General features: G+C 44.6%; 1 protein-coding gene across 2 annotated transcripts in view; it reads right to left on the bottom strand.

The window, feature by feature from the left end:
- The window catches only part of LOC310959560 (RNA binding protein fox-1 homolog 2-like), a 50,158-nt gene extending 33,374 nt beyond the window's left edge, over positions 1 to 16,784 (bottom strand). For both annotated transcript variants that reach the window (XM_083930945.1, XM_083930946.1), the window contains exons 1-2: positions 15,951 to 16,784; positions 4,518 to 4,568 (exon numbers count right to left, since the gene is read on the bottom strand). In XM_083930945.1, coding sequence (XP_083787071.1) covers positions 4,518 to 4,568; positions 15,951 to 16,196 — 297 coding nt within the window. In that variant the 5' untranslated portion in view covers positions 16,197 to 16,784. The remainder of the gene's footprint in view (positions 1 to 4,517; positions 4,569 to 15,950) is intronic.
- Positions 16,785 to 17,026: the final 242 nt, after the last annotated feature.

Here is a 17,026-nt window from a genome sequence, read left to right as displayed (position 1 = left end):
ATGAAGTCAGAAAGCAGTTGTTTCCGTCTCCTCAAACCCCCTGGAGAGAGTAAAAGGAACAGGAAGGAAGGAGAAGCAGTCTTCTATCCACGCACTGGCTGCCTGAGAGTACAGAACACGAATGCGACCCCCACTGCATTGCAGCTTTTTTGTGTGATGATTTATTTATTGCGTGGCAGCCCTGTCAGCTCCAAAAAAGCAGCGGTAGGTAGGCCAGTCGGTAGACAGATAGGTAGCTAGCTGCGTGGGTAGGCTCCTAGATCACCATCTCTCTGCTGTAGCTGCCTTCATCACACAGAACTGAGGGAGCACCAGCCCAGATTCCAGAATCTAAAACCTCAACCTGCACATGAATCTGTATTTCGCTGCATTGCGCCTTTTTCTTTTGGCTCGGGCTCAGCCACCACTGTATTGTTAGGAGGCGCATAATTTGCAGAGATGAGAGTGCAGTTCCTTGCACCGCATTTTCATACGGGAGGGACAGAACCCTGCAGGAAAAAAAGCCATGATGCCAAGCTTTCAGACGTCTGCTGAGGCTGGCTAGAACTGGGTCCAGAAGGATGGAGGGAGGGTAAGAGAAGTGATTGGAGGTGTTGGGGGGAAAAGGGGCAAAAAATAAATAAATCTGGAGCCAGGCTTGAGTGGGGGGCAGGGACAGAGGGGCAGTGGATGCGAGCGAGAGATAACGGGATAGAGGGATAAATGGATAAAGGGCTGGGTGAAAAAAGAGCCTGGGATGACAGGATTAGGGCTGTAAGTGAGGAGGATGAGAGGATGAATAGGGGATGATCAGAGGATTAGGTACACAAACTGAACACTGTGATAAACACAAGCAGTCACACACAAACACATGCACATAATGTACACAGGGATGTGCCGTGATCATATTCATGCTGGTGCACTTTGGCTGTCACACAGACGCACACGGACGCAAACAATGGATTATATCCACCACACACTCATTTTCTAATTCAAACACAGCATCTATGGATAAACCAAAGTTCACGCTCAACTTTTTTATAGGATATACAGGAGAATTGCATCCACCTATGTGAAGGTTTATGACTTGCAATTAGATCAAAATACAGGATTGCTAAAAAAAGAAAATAAAAAACGCTCAGGGTGTAATCTCTACAACCTGTTTTAAGTGTGTGTGTGTGTGTGTGTGTGTGTGTGTGTGTGTGTGTGTGTGTGTGTGTGTGTGTGTGTGTGTGTGTGTGGTTAACCCTGATCATTTCTGTGACCTAAACAAAAGGAGAATGACATGTATGGTCCCACGGGTCAATATAGCCATGCTACACAAACACAGGCGCACACACAAACATACACGTACATGCACTCACACACTATTTACCCCTCACAGTGTGCAGCAGGGACCCACAGGAGCCTACAGGCAGTTCAAACATGCATGCATTACACCAGGCAGCAACATTACCAAGACAAATGTACTGCAGCCATGAACAAGCCAATCCTGCTAAGCAAGGCTAGCTCAAATTTGCATGAGAACCAGGAGATAGTGTGAAGGAGTATCCTAATATGTGGGCTCAAGGGCAGAATACATTAGCAGGGATGACTGATCATTTATTAAACAAATGCAGCAGTGTGCATTTACTTTGAATTTAATGAGAAGGGGAGTTCAGATGTACTGCGTATCACAAGTGTTCTCTGTCCAGGGGTTTGTCTGACAAGCAGATGAACCAAGGCTGGGCCCAGACTGGAGTATGAGGGCCCATCCACACGGAGACACGTTTTGCTGTAACCGCACAACTTTTGTATCGTTTTGGCCGACTATCCACACAGAGCCGCCGTTATTGGAGCCTGAAAACAGTATTTTCTGAAATTGGGTGCTGGAGTGGATATACTCTGTTCTGTCTTGCGTTGTAGTCTGGACGTCGAGGCAGCATACTTTCTGGCACCCCTACTGAGTGTCTGCGGAGTGCTGCTGCGTGAGAGAAGAGAGGGGGAGAGACGGACCTCAGCGGCCTTGTTGGATTACTCTGAGCGGCACACATGGGAATGAATTAGGTTTATCATATATTTCTCCCCTTTGCCCTGATGGTCTGAATAAGTCGCTCAAGGCAGCACCCGCTGCTCGTTGAGGACAGTCGCTGCAGACTGATACCTGCGTTCACGTCAGAGTCTCCAAATCACTGCAAAAGTCTCCAATTACACCAGAAACAGTCACTAGATCTGTCTCCAGTTGCTTTTGATTAAAAAAAAGTGGAAGATTCTGTCGTGTGGGTTGTTTTACCTCTACCTCATCCTCTCTATGCTTTTTTCACCTGCGATCTCACTCACAATCTTTATTTCTTGCTGTCAGATCAACAACAAAACACTCGACACAAGGGAAGGGAAATTAAATTGAAACCTGAAAGCCAGTTTCTGACAGAGTCCTCTTTAAGTGTCACTCTCATACTCTGAGAGCTGTATTCCCAAGAAAGGAGAAAGCGGGGATTGCGTGCAAAGGAAGAAAAAAAAAAAAAAAAAAAGCAAACATAAGAAGAGATGAGGCCTGTGAGAATCTCCCATGTTGTGATTTGGGGAGGGAGGCTGGGACGAACAGGCACACAGACCAACACTCCCCTCCTGTGGCACTGCCAGAGAGCTACACATCCCTAATATCAACCACACACACACAAAGAGAGACTAAGACGCATGCATGCCAGCTCTCAGATATAGAGGCCTTTCTCACTCTCGCGCGCGCGCACACACACACACACACACACACACAGCTCAATGTGCTCTGCTGCTTGGAGGTAGATAAGGAAAATAGTCGGCTGCCCTGACGCTACGCTGCACACATAAGACACTCATTACTGAGAGCAATATGCATGGAGAGACACTTAGAATGGGAAAAAGACAGACAGGCGGAGAGGGGATAGAGGCATAAAAAGAGAGAGAAAGTGTGAGAGGATAGAAATTGTATTGTGAAACAGTGCTGCAAACAGGAACATCTCTCTTTCCGAGGGTCAAGCCTTCAGAAGAGAAGCTCAATCACTACCAGTTTTCCTTTCATCAATTCTTCCAAGAGCCATCGTTTCTACACTACCACAGGCGGCGGCAGAGGAAAAATAAAAGAGCCCTGTCTCGATAATGATGTTACAGCGTTAGGCCCAGTTTGGACCCAAGATGAATGACGAGACGAGTCTGTAGCATTCTCAGTTCTGCCAGTTAACACCGACGCGACTGGACGAGACGGTGTATCATCTCTATAGCAATGACTCTCTGTACTTCCTTTCAAACCTTTTGACTTTTTTTGGAGCTGGAAATATAAGCATCTTAAAAGATGAATGAGTAGATTGACAGTGAAATACTTGCTGCAGCTGCATTTCTAGTAGTAATGAAATGGCAAAAGTAATGTTGTATTTTTCTGATTCACTGCTTTGTAGGGATGGGAAGTGGTAAGATACCAATGCGGTTATCCATTCTGCTTATAGGTCCGATTCTTTACCAATTCCTGATCAATTTTCTTGGTAGCAAAGTCCGCTGGTCAAGTCAGCTGGTCAAAATAGCAGAGTTTCAGTTGTGGTGGAGTAAGCTAGAGCGTAAACAAATAGAGGGAGCGCCGTTATCAGGAACAAAGCAAAAGGGATGGGAATCGCAAACCGATTCCTGTTGAGAACTGGTTACAAATTGGAATCAAAACTGGAATCGTATGCCTCCAAGCTTTTGTCGGTGCTGGCATATTTTTCTGTAAGTTGCACTGCTTTATGGAAAATGGGAACAGGTAAAATTTTATTGATGCTAATGCCGTTATCCATTCCGCTTGAAGGTCCGATTCTTTACCAATTCCTGATCAATTTTCATGGTTAAAAAAAGTCGGTGCTTTTGGTATTATAACACCACACTTTGGACCGTTTCTTCCTCTCCACTGTGACTCCTTTATGCAAGTTTCCAGCTGCAAAAACGCATGACTTTTTAGCGCCATTGTTCTGCAAAGTGCAACTTTTCGAAAAATATGCCAGCACTGACAAAAGCTTGGAGGCATAATTCCAGTTTTGATTCCAATTTGTAACCGGTTCTCAACAGAAATCGGTTTGCGATTCCCATCCCCTTTGCTTTGTTCCTGATAACGGCACCCCCTCTCTTTATTTACTCTCTAGCTTGCTCCACCACATCTGAAACTCTGCTATTTTGACCAGCTGACAGTTTGTAACTGACTTCACCACCAGATTTGGCTACAAGCAGATCAGAGCCAGTTTGAGGGTGGAAGCTAGCATATGTATGCTATACTGTATACAAACAATGTTACTTTTGTTCCAAATTTCTGAGGAGCCAGACCAACTATGCAACTATCATTTTTCTGTTTCATTCTTGTTTTAAAATTCACAATGACAAATGTACAATGATACAACAGTGGATATCTTCTTTTACATCCCAAGAGAAAAAAAACATTTGATTCATGGTGTTCAAAGGGGGCTGGATGGCTGAAAACTTGCATGTCTCAAGCATTCGCTGTTACATTATTTTATGATTTATTTTTACAGAGGTTTTGTAAGCTGTCACTGATCTCTTACCTGACTGTGAGATGGGTATCCATGGAAACCAGGGTTTAAAGGCTCATTGTTCTGCAAGAGACAACAGGAGGGAAGAGAGAGCTGTAAGGGCTTTTGAAAAATGAGTGGATGCAGCATGACAGTCAAAAACTTTTACATTTCAGGTGAAATTAATAAAAATGTCTGTAGTATATAAAGCAAGAGGGATTATTGTCACAACTTGTCTCTAATCTAAAAGCACAACTCGCTATTTTAAAAACCTCAAAAGATTACTTTATATATATATATATATATATAAAGCACTGTAGTAATGTTTTGAGGTTGTTTTTAAAATAAATTATTCTCAGTAACAGAACAGAGGTCAAACAAGGAGAGAAAACACTTCACAGAAGAAAAAAGACTGAGGCGTGAGTGATTAAGTTAACAGTAAACCACAGTCTGTGCGGATGCCGTGACTGGTGAACCACACTATTTCGCTAACCAATCAAAATCCACTAGCAGAGGGTGAGTCCCCCCATCCCTCATCGACCCTGCCCCAGAAACCAGTGTTGTGGTTAATTGCTCAGTAATTACTTTTAATTAGATTATTTCTGTCTCTCTCTCTCTCTTTTCTCCCAAACTATTAATTTCTGCTCCGTGCCACAGCCATTGTTTGCTACAGAGCTAGGTAAGGAGGAGGAGGAGGCAAAAGAAAAGACAAAGAGGGGGAGCAGGACTGGAGGAGGACTGGAACAATGGTGAAAGTTAACCAAACGATGATATTTTGACAGCATAGAAGAGAGATGACACCGGCGCAGTCTAGCCTGCTGGCATGCCTTGCAGAGAAAACATGACCGCCTAGTGAGACTCATGTCTCTGCTCTCCTTGAGGCTTGAGTCTCACAAGAAGAAGGGAGGGGAGGAGGAGAAGACGTCTTAGGGGGGGTGAAAGAAAGAAATGTGTGTGTGTGTGTGTGTGTGTGTGTGTGTGTGTGTGTGTCTGTGTGTGTGTGTCTGTGTGTGTGTGTGTTGGGGGATGAAGAGGTAGTCCCATAGAACTGCTGATGTTTTCATTACATTTAATCTGCAGGACCGGCTAGCAGAAAAAATGTTTCAAATCCATGCGCTGCCCCTCGGCCTGAATGCACTCATCCATTTAGCGAACGAAGGGCAGATTTGGCTTCTGAGGAGTGTCAACAAAGTTAACCTCCTGGCCCTGACCCCGAGCTGCCTCTTGTGGGAATCACTTCCTGATACCATTCATCCAGCCAATCAAGGGCAAGTGTCAGAGAGACAGAGACAGAGGGCCACGGTGACAGCAGAATGACACGGACAAGCCATCAAAGCTCATGCAGTGCCACTCTTTGAGAGACTAGGACACAGAGACGGGTTAGCTAAGACCAAAAACATATGTGGTGATGACGTATGGAGGACCGAAGGAGTGTCTAGACTAGATGGAAGCCGACAGGGAATGAGAGGTTAAAAAAAAGGGCCCAGATGTAAAGAAAAGACAAGAATGAAAAAGAAATATTTTTTCTTTTGATGCAGTAAACTCTGACTGTGTGTATTTGTGTCCAGACTTGGGGGGGCTGTCCTCCCTTTCCCCTGTCTGAAACAGCCTTTTCTTTGTCTCCACTCTCCACTTCCTGTTTCATCTGGAACCAATTTCCCCCTCGTGCCTCGTCCCCAGGGGGAATGCTCTCCTTGGTGCGCCGCAATTACAGGGGAATGGACAGGCTTATATTCAGCAAAATACTGACTGAGTAAGGAGGTGCTGGTGCTCACCGCGGCACAGATGGAAAGGCAGTATAAGGAAGCTGTTCACGAATCTCAAGTCTTTAAAGCCTTGGGCAATGTCAAGGGGAATGAGAAAACTCTTCCTATTCTATATAAAAAAAAGATGCATGTTGGAGTTACCAACAGCGGACTGCATTTCAAATAGGACTAGTTTCAGTGCACCAAAAAGTGGAGCTGTTTATATTCATTCGGAGGCGCTGGCTCACCAAAGCAGCTGAGGAAATGTGATCATTTAACCCAAATACTCAGAAATACACACAATTACTGTTGAGAAGCAGTGTTTTTATCCCGTTTGCAGTCAAAACAAGGGTGAAGGCACTGCGCTAGCTACAGAAACTAAAATGTCAGTGAAATCTAAACCAAAATTATAACTAACCATCAAATTATAGAGTCACTGTCGGACAGAATGGAAAGAAGAAACAGAACGAGGAGGAGGAGTTTACACAGAAGAGCAGGAGAAAGGAGAGTAGGGTCGAGTTTAGCAACATCTGGAATCAATCTGTCTGCGAGAGCGGAGGGAGGGAAGGAGGGAGCAGGGTGGATGGATGGGGGTAGGACAGAAGAGAAAGAAAGAAGAAAAGAAAGAACATAATGAAAATAAGGGCAGACACACACAGGAGGTGGAGGAATGTGGGGAATAAGACGGTCAAAGCCAAGAAAGGGGAGAGAAATATAAAGCGGTGAAACATTTGCGAAATGGAGACAATGAGTCATAAGTGAGGAATGCCATGTGATTTATATTTTCTTAAGGGGTGGGGGAAGGGTTTGGGGGTCTGAACTTGATACCTAGTTTTCAGAGACTCCTGTTTACTCAGTAAAAACACACACATACACACTCCCCCTGCCTCATGGCATTGCTTTTAAGTCTATTACATGCCTTCGTGTCTTGAAAAGTACACAAAAGGCACCCTCATTGATGCCAGCCATACTTTTCTGAAATAAATAAATGAAAAAGGAACAGGACATGCTGCACTAAGCCCGTCGGGGTTGAAAGCTGGGCTTTCGTATTGCACTTTTGCAAGTTTCCATTAAGTTAATTCCATACAGTTTGTGAGCGAGGAGGAGCCTTTGAAGGCGCCGGCTGGCTAACTGTGAGGGCTTCAGATTGCACTGGCAGGGATCAGCAAAAGCACAGAAAACCAGTCACACACATAAACTCTCTCTCACTCTCTCTGTGTCTCTCCGTCTCTCCCTCTCGACTCCACGGAGGGCAAAACTAAAGGGCGTCTCTCTTGTTTATTTTCGCTCGGTCTCCAACTTGCTATTTTAGGTTAAGGAAAAAAGTTGTGGAGTAGATGGAGCAAAGGGGTTGGAGCAGGGGAAGAAAAAGGAGCAGCAGTGGTGGTGAAGGAAGTAAAAATGACATGAGGTCAACAGATGGCGAGGGGGGGGGGGTCGAGGGAGGAGGGGAGCAGGGTAATTAAGGGGGGCTGCTGCAGGCATCCACTGGACCCTAGCCTAACAGCCTAAGGAGGTGGACTGTGCCGAGGTTTGGCTTTATTATCGTCGCAATCATATCACCAAATCCCACCTGCTACCATCAACACGTCACGACACTTTTGACAAAAAAATAAAAAACACCCCTCACCCCCAAAGAAGTTGTGCTGGAGATCTGATGACTTAACAGCCTCACTATCATCACAAGATCGGAGACATGGAAAAACAAATCGTTCAGGACATTCTTCGCCCCAATATCACAAGCAACCGCAAAACTCTATTAAGTCAACAAATCACAAGTGAGTGGGGGCAAAATGAACGCTGTTTGAGAGGATCAAACAGAGCCACTGTTAAATGCAGAAAAAAGAAGTAGAAGAAATTAACTGAACAGGCCCAAGGGCACAGGACAGACAGTGATGGATGTGATTTGTCAATGCAATATGCTCCGAAAAGGTATCAAAGCCAAAGGATGAGGTCGAAAATGCGGGGACACAAAGGCAGACAAAGACAACCGAAAGGGAGGGAAGATGAATAGCGTGCAGTTTTGCCGCTCAGGCCCAAGGCTTATTTCTTCAGACCGTTTACACACCGAAGATGGCCCACAGAAAGGGAAAGCTGCAGCTACCCGTTTTGTCTTTTTCATTATAGTGTATGCAATTTTCTAAAAGAGTAGGGGTGTTAGAGCGCCTCTGATGTGAACACGATTCGTGGTAGCTTTCCCAGTCCGACAGTGACAAAACACGTGGCTGCAGGGTATTTGCCTGGTGGATTTATTGATGACGGTCCCCTCTCCGCCTGCTAATTACAACAGATGACCTGGAGTTAAGAAATAGGCAGGTGCTGATGTGTGGGCCCACGTGGATACATAACTACATAGGAGTGCCTGCAGAAGCAGACGTTCACCTTTGCTTGTGCACACTGCATTGTTTTTTCATAAAGTTCCTCAAAGAATTGATATTGTGACTTGCAAGGTTTACGGCAATAAAGCTTCTTAGTGCTCGTACTCAGCACTGGCTAATTCATTTAACGCTTTCAGATAGCACTTCAGATACTTTTAGTCATGTGTCCTTTGTGCTGTATTTGCTTTACTTCATTTTAAAACATGAACAGCTGTCTGTCAGTCAATTATCTGTCTGTCTAAAACTATTGAATGCCATTTAAGTCAATATTGGACTAATTAATTTCCTCATAAAATACATAAATATGGCTATGAAATAAATAAATAAATACACAAATAAATGTAAAATATAGATTTGTAATAGTCAAAAAAACAGGTTTTTTTTTTAAAGTTTAGTTTTTCAAATAACTGCTTTAATTTATTTCAGGAGACATTAATTTCCTATAGCCCCTTTTATTTTCCAGCTCTTTTTATTTCCATCTGTTATACTCAAATTTTTGGGGCGTGGTTATCCCACAGTTTCATAACAAAGCAATAGCACAGGAATTAGCTAAGAGGTAGCTAGCCCACCCAATGGTCCCTCCTCCCCGTTAATGCCATCAGAAGATGACTTCTCAGGAATGTTTGCTGATCCGGTGGGGAGTCAGAGCGTTCTTGGATTAGACCTGCCTGTGGGACGCCAGCCAGCCGATTATTGTCTTTTTGTGGTCTGATAAACAGTAAATTCATCAAATTCAATGCCCCATATGGCTATTTTACAAGCTACTGGAGATGCTTTGGTGACGGATCTATATCCATGGTGGAAGCAGAGCGCTTCACACACACACTGGCCCAGATATGCACCTGATTAAAACACTGTCATTGTTAAAGTACAGGTACTTTTTTTTTAACGGTAGGGTATTGAAATAACTTTCTTCTAGTGTCCGTATACTATTCGACACTAGTCCGTCCTCTTTTGCCCTGTCACTTTCACCGATATGCTGCACAGGCTGTTCATTGTTTCCTGTCAGATACAATTATTTCAGTTTGTCATGGCCAAGCCTGTAGTGCACCACAGCAGTGCATTATGTGTCAGGGCCTAACAACGGAAACTAGAACACACATCTACACTGGAGATCAATATTTATTCGGCGTAGGACTGAGGAAAGACTGAACCCAAAGTGTGTGAAGAATCAGTTACATTTGGAGCAGGAAGTTTCATGGTTTGTGGATATTTTCTGCAGCAGGAGTTGAGTCTCTTGTACAGCTTGTACAGCTTGTTCAGGGTGAATGCAAATGTTTATGTGAGCGTCCTTCTGCGACATGCAAAAACTTCACTGCAACTGTCTCCCAATCAGCTGCAATTTTCATGCAGGACAATTTCCCCTGTCACACTGTAAAGCAGGTGAAGCAGTTCCTTGAAGCTAAGAAAACTGAAACAATGAAATGGTCAGACCAGAGTCCAGATCTAAACCTCATAGAGAATCTCTGGAAAATCCTTGGTGACACAGTAATGTCTAATAAACCCACTCCAGTTAGTGAAGTGTGGAAGAGAGTGAGTCAGAATGGACCAAGATCAAAGCAGAGCAGTGTGAGAAACTAGTGATGTCCTGTGGGTGCTGATGTGCTGAAGTCATTCAAAGCTGTGGCCTCTACACTTCCTGTTCATTTTTGAATCCTAGAGAAGAAAGCATTGTTGAAATCTTCACTTCTGACACAATGAACACTGTTCTCTCATTTTGATGACTGTTTTTTTCACTAAATAAAGGTTTTTGTTGAAGTGCCTTGGTTATTTAAAAAAAAAAAAAACATGCAAGTACAGCAGTGGGATAGACACAGAGAATATTCTATCAAATTATGAACATTAAAAAACCAACATTATTTCAGAATAAATCAAGTATTTATAACTTGTCCTCCAAATTTCATCTCCAGTGTATAGGAAATTTCCATTTCATGCTCTAACAGATCATCATTAGTATACTCATTTAATATTGTGTCACATCAGTACTCCGCATCAACTGATCCTCTTAATTAAGTACTTGGTTCTGCATCCAGGTAAGTTTCACATGGAAATTTTCATTATTCATGACACAGTGGCAGCGGTGACGACACTGTGGCGGTGCATCACAGATGACCCCATGTAAGGGAAACACTGAATTGAATGGGAGGAGATGGGAGCGCATGTGACAGTTTGGGGGCAGCCTTGGGGAGAAGGCATGTAGGGTGGGGGAGTGGTGACATGATGACCATAAAGGGAGAGTTAACATGCGAGTGTCATGTTAAGGAGCTTAAACCAGGGTGCTTTGCGAGAGTACAGCGAGAGAACAAGAGAGAGAGGTCTTGGTTCTTTTTTTTATATATATATATAAATCTTGCCTTTCATTACTTTACATCGATCTGATTCTTCCTTTACACTTTGGCTGTTGCACAATAAAGCCCGGTGAATGAAACTGAACACACACATACATAGAAAGAAGAAAAGTGAGAGAAAATGTGTGTTGGGCAACTTTGTGTGGGGAATTTTTAGCTTATCGTTGCCAGTTCAAAAGTCAAGGGTGAGCGCTGTGCTGCGGCTCAAAGTTTAACAGCAATCATTAAACAGCAGCAGAGGGCATAACGTGAGACTAGGTAGGATTGTGTACCACCCTCTCTTATGAATATTAGCACACATTAGTGCGGGCTGTGGCCCTCCGTTATACTGCTCCCCTTCTGTGGATTTTCATTATTTTCTGTGAATAATTCAGGCGGCTGACTTCTGAAGGACACTTAGACTGTCCTGCTACAGTTACACATGGGCGCCCAGGAACATGCAGGTTACAACTGTAACTATGCAACCACTGGCCTTATCAGCAACTACGAGTAAAGGCAGCAATAGCTTTTGATCTTGATATTTTGCAGTCAAGGATTAGGAGCACAAAGCAGTGATACTATACATTATTTTAAAACGTATAAATCTGTAACAATGCAAAAAAAGAATAAATGCACAACAAAAAGACTAAACTGATGTGTTCTGATGTAGTTTATCCGACTGATAAAAGCCACTTCCACCTCTATAAAGCTCTATCACACTACGGTTTGTTGGGTTTACTTAATAAATGATTGTAGTAATAATTAAATTATAAAGAGAATGTCTGTATGTATATAGTAATTAAAATGTTCTGAGAGACAACCAGACTTCTGCGCCTCCTCTTGGCTCTGGAAAATCTAGCCCGTGACGGGAGACTTTGGCCAATCACAGGTCGTTTCAGAGAGAAAGAGAGAGAGTTGGCTCAGGACAGAGAGGAACAGCTGCAGGAAGAGGTCTCACTCTCATTCAAATTAATAATAACTGAAAACCATTTCAAAGTTTGAGTGCATTCTTCAAACAGCACCAAAATAAAAAATCAAGACATCTCCAGATGAGTATCCTTTGATGCCTGTTTTTTAAGGCAAGTGGTCGGGAGGGGACCGCTGGCAGCGATACATTTTCATTAGTGACCAATATGACACACTGAATCCATTTTTACATACGAACCCCAGGCACAGAGTTCCTACACCTTTTCCAAATCCAAATTAAGGCACTTTTCAAGCATTTCAAGGTGCAGTTTTATGCAACATTAGAGAACAAATTATTAATACTTGATTAATTCTGCAATACTGTTATTCTGTATTAATCATATTTTGATAGAATATCCACTGTGGCTATTCAACCGCTGTACTAACATGTTTTTTTTTAATAACCAGGGAAACTAAAAACCTTTATTTTGTGAAAAAAACAGTGATCGAAATTGGAGAACAGTAACAACAGTAACCTGTTTTTTTTCCACATGATAAAGGTTTTGTTAAAAGGGCCATGGTTATTTATAAAAACATGCTAGTACAGCAGTGGTATAGCCACAGCTGATATTCTATCAAATTCTGATCAGTAAAAAATAACAGTATTTTAGATGAATCAAGTACTAATAATCTGTTTTCTAATTTTGATCGCCACTGTAATTGTATACAGTACATACAGTTTCTTCAGTACACTAAGTGCACTTGTTCATCACAATAAATCTGATGTTATTGTGCTATAAACAACCAAAATGATGGTTCTTGACAGCTTTCTACAGAAGGAAGACAATTTTAAGGAAACCAACGTTGCATAAATCGATTCATGGATTTCCAGCACCAATGCGAACCCTGCAGACAGTGTCAGGAGAATCCGATTTCAGAGTTTCTCTTTCACACATGTAGCACACAACCAAAGATTCTCCGTGTCAGACGTGTTTTCACCTACTGTAGATACTCAAGGGGTGGCGCCTTGGTAGAACATGCAGAAAGGATGACATGATGCAGTTTACACTGCGCCAATGGAGCCGGTTTCTAATTTTCCCATAAACGACAGAGTTTCTTACTGTTTTTAGAAGTTGTATGATGATATTGGTAACCGCCCTTACTGATAGAAGTTCCCACATGATAGAAACATCATTAACATGCCTATTCACACTTACATACACAGGAGAATGAGCGGTTCTATTCACATAAGGACTCAGAGATTAAACTGTCTTTGTACCATGGAGCTGGGAGGGTAAACTCTGTTCGATGCTCTGCCCGACATTTGCATTCTCACATACAGTTCCTCCGGCTAATGTCTAGATTAATTTAGGTTTGCAGTGCTTGTTTGAAAGGGGTTTAAATTTCTGATTGGGTTCCTGGGCAGACAAAAAAGTTTAGTGTCCTTCAGAAACAAGCAACACCCGATGTATTGAAAGCTGCTTGTGGAGAGCCTTTTAAAAACAAAACTGGACTACTGGTAATAACCTCTCAGTGATCTGTCCGTTCAAATCAACCCACCCCTTGCCCGGCCCCCTCCCTTTGCTCTGGCCCGTTAAAGCGATCAGTCTGGTTAATGCCCTCTCCTAAATGAGCTTTGATCTTGTTAGTGTGACACAAAGCCTCTTTACTGCCAACGATAGGACAAATCGGCTCTCCGAAACAGAGAGAGACTGGCCCGGGAGAGAGTTATAAACTGTACTCCCGCTGCATCTGAGTGGACCACAGCACTGCCTCAAGGAGAAGTGTCAATACTACAGAGAGAGGGATGAAAATATAAATGAAAAGAGATAACAGGGACGGGACGAGAAGGAGACCAGGATGAAAACGAGATAAAAAACAGAGGTGGAGCCAGTGGGAAAACAGTGATAAATGTTGCATATATTTGAGTGATGGGAGATGGACAGAGAAAGGGAAAGATAATCAAAGATGGCAGGGGGGAGAGCAGCAGAGAGGATGAGTGGAGGGGGGGAGAGGGTGGGGGTAGCACGCTGAAAGCCTGTGAACCAGGAGTCAATTAGCAATCTGGAAATATGCTTGGGGGAGAAATCAGAGGACAGCTAGAGGGGAGCGGGTGGGGGGGGGGGGGTGTCTGCAGTTTGTATGAGGCAGAGTGGGGGGAGGAGAGCAGGAGTAACAAAAGGGAGAAGAGGCGGCACTCTCATTTATTATTACAGTCCTGATTTACAGTCAGCCTGGAAGGTCAGCGCTCCGCTACCTCCGGCGCTCAATGGGAATACTATGGTAATTGTTGGGTGCATTACTTATAGGAGCGTCCACTGAACTCCTCTTCCTCATCCTGGGCATGCACGCAGCCACAGCGAGAGACCGCCATGCAACTACCATGACTGCACAGCCCTCAATGTCATTTTCTTTTTTTTATTCACCCTTAGCATAAAATGTTGTTCGACCATCCAACATTCAGAGCCGGTCCTCCTGCTTATCTCTCCCCCCAACTGATAGTGTGTCATTCCTGCCATCCATCACGTTCCTCTCATCCTTTATCATGCTCCCTGGTGGATGCAAACTAATGGCTCCGATTTCCTTTCTGTCCCCTCTCTCCTTGCTTCCATCCTTTATCCCTCCCACATTTATCCGTCAAGGCCACATCCGTCCGAGTCGCCTTTCTCTCCTCGAATACACCCGAATATTGCGTCCATTCAAACCCTGCTCTTTATTGCTCTTTGTCCTCCACCTCCTTGCCCCCCCTATATTCCTGTGTGTATCACTTTCCATCCATCAACTCACCCCACCTCCCCATCTCTGCTCTTCTCCCTCCTATTTCCAGCCTGACCCCCCAGTGCCCAGCGATCGATACAACTGATGGGCAGCGAGAATCCTCCCAATGCCACGCTGCTCATTGTCACATCATCTTTGCCGGCGGGCTTTAACCTTTCCCCATCATCAGCATCCATCCTCTGTGAAGCTCGCTGAGCATCAAAGCATTACGAGGGCCCTATTTGTCACTGTGGCAGGTCAGCCGCACAGCCAATTAAAGTATTTTACCAGTTCCCCTGGATTCAATTACCTGCAGATGACCTCAAACTCCGTCTGCCTGCCCTTCGACTACTGTTAGTGCTGTTTCACCGGATTAAAACACCAGACGTCAGCTAAAATTTTCCCTTGTGCTGCTGGATTATGGACACTTCAAAGCATGTGTGGGTGTAAGAATAAAGTGTAGTGCATGTGTTTGAGAGAGAGAGAGAAATAAACAGTAATAGATCCAGAGAGAGCGAGCGTCAGAGGTGCACCCCGTGCCTTGGCTGGTTTACTGTAATATACACAGATTAGCCCGGCAGAGGCAGGAATGGTTGCCGATGCTGTCTCAGCAGTCGAGTCATGAAAGCAGGGAAGACCTGTGTTAAGGAGGGCCCCCTTGAGCCCCCTTGCTTCTTCAGCCGACACCAAAAGGCTCTGTTCTTTGTCTGTCGCTGTAGTGACCCCTCCCCCAATCCATGTCTGCCTCTCTATTTTAACACCTAGCGACAATCAGGGGGGGGAGAGAAACATGGAGCACAAATGGCACATGCGGTGTGTTTCAGGATTTGATGCCATGACTCACTTTAAATCATCATCACAGCTCTGACTGATTTCATCAATGTATATCACAAAAAAATACAGTGTGAGACAGCACCGGGCTACTTTCTGGAAGACAGGCATGACGGATGGGTCTGATCTTTGCTGTGCTGCTGCCTGTCATAGCAATGGAGCCTGTATCATATTACCTTTGTCTGGCTCAGTCATGCTCCCTTCACTGAGCAGCTCCAGGAGCACAGCCACAGCATTTCAAGCAAGCAGCAAGGCAGATTTCTACTATCACTACACCTTTTTGGTTGGACTTCAAGGGTTTTCCATTTGCTGCAATGATGCATGATTACGTTGTAGATGAGAAAAGGGGGGCCTGTCATAACATTATCACGAGTCCCTGCTGATGCTTGGGAACAAAAGCTTTTACTGAGGAGGGAGAAAGGAGAGGGCAGATGATACTTTGTCACAGTGCTGCACACATGAAGCTCAGACGGAAACCAAACAGTTACAGATATAATGTACTTGTTAGAATCGCATTCATACCTGTCCAATGTCAACAACGCTCCCGGTGCCGTCTATCCTTGGTCTTTTGCACTCCGCTCCGGCTAAGTCAGTCAGGGCAGCGGCTGTTTGAGCGTCGGGCTCCGGGTCCCCTCGCTTCATCGCTCGGACAGCTGCTGGGCCCCCGGCCGCGTTTGCAAGAGGTCCGGCTGCTGTATCGATGTCTCTCTCCATTATTCCCCGACTAACGGGTAGCATTATAGATGCAACGTCGGTCGACATTAACATTGGACGGCAGACAGTCACCGGTCAAAAGTCTGTTTTTACCTTTTCCCTTTGAATTGTCCACAGCTCGATATTCACAATGGATCTGGCTTCTCCCAAAAAAAGCGTACACGGATAATACTGAACCGGTTTACATCAATTTGGGCAGCTGGGACTGTTTATTGTCTTAACTTGGCGTCAGCTATTCGAGACAGAACATTATGAGTGTGCCCGGATTGTGGGCAAAGCACGTTCAGCACAGCCTTTTCCCCCAAACAAAGTAAAACGACGCCGAACAGAGAGTGACCTATTTTAATAAAGATCACGCGTCTGACTCTTGGATGCCTGACAAGCTAATTAGCCAGCTAACATTAGCTAGCCTGCTAGCATTACATTCCGCTAGCTCTCTTTATAAATGTGGCTCGGGAGAGAGCACACTCGCGCTGCCAATAATAGAAAATGTTGGAAATTAGCTTCGCGTAATACTTTTCCTTGTGCGGGGCCGGGCAGTCCTCTATCCTCTCGCCTCTCAGTGTGTGTTTTTTTGCCTTAAAGCCCTCCGTTAGTCCTACCAGCCTTCCCTTGGTTCCAGTCCCGTCTTATCACACCGTCCCTTCCCTCGCCGTGCTCTGCTCTGGATGTGTCTTGGCGTGCGGACTTGGCTGACGACGAACACGGTTTCCTCTGGTCTGAGTCCCAGTTGGTGTGACTCGTAGTGTGGAGGGAGCCCGGGTGCGCTGATCCGCGGTCAGATTTGTCTACGGACACGGGGAGCAGAGAGAGAGCGGTGAGGTGAGGTGGGCTGGTCTGAGGTCTGCGTTTCCTCCGTCTCCTTCTTCTTTTCCCGACTTCCC

The sequence above is a fragment of the Echiichthys vipera genome (genome assembly GCF_963691815.1).
Source record: "Echiichthys vipera genome assembly, chromosome: 17".
Taxonomy (NCBI): Eukaryota; Metazoa; Chordata; class Actinopteri; order Perciformes; family Trachinidae; genus Echiichthys; species Echiichthys vipera.
The sequence above is the reverse complement of the archived record's forward strand: the minus strand, read 5'-3'. Positions and strand labels throughout refer to the sequence as shown.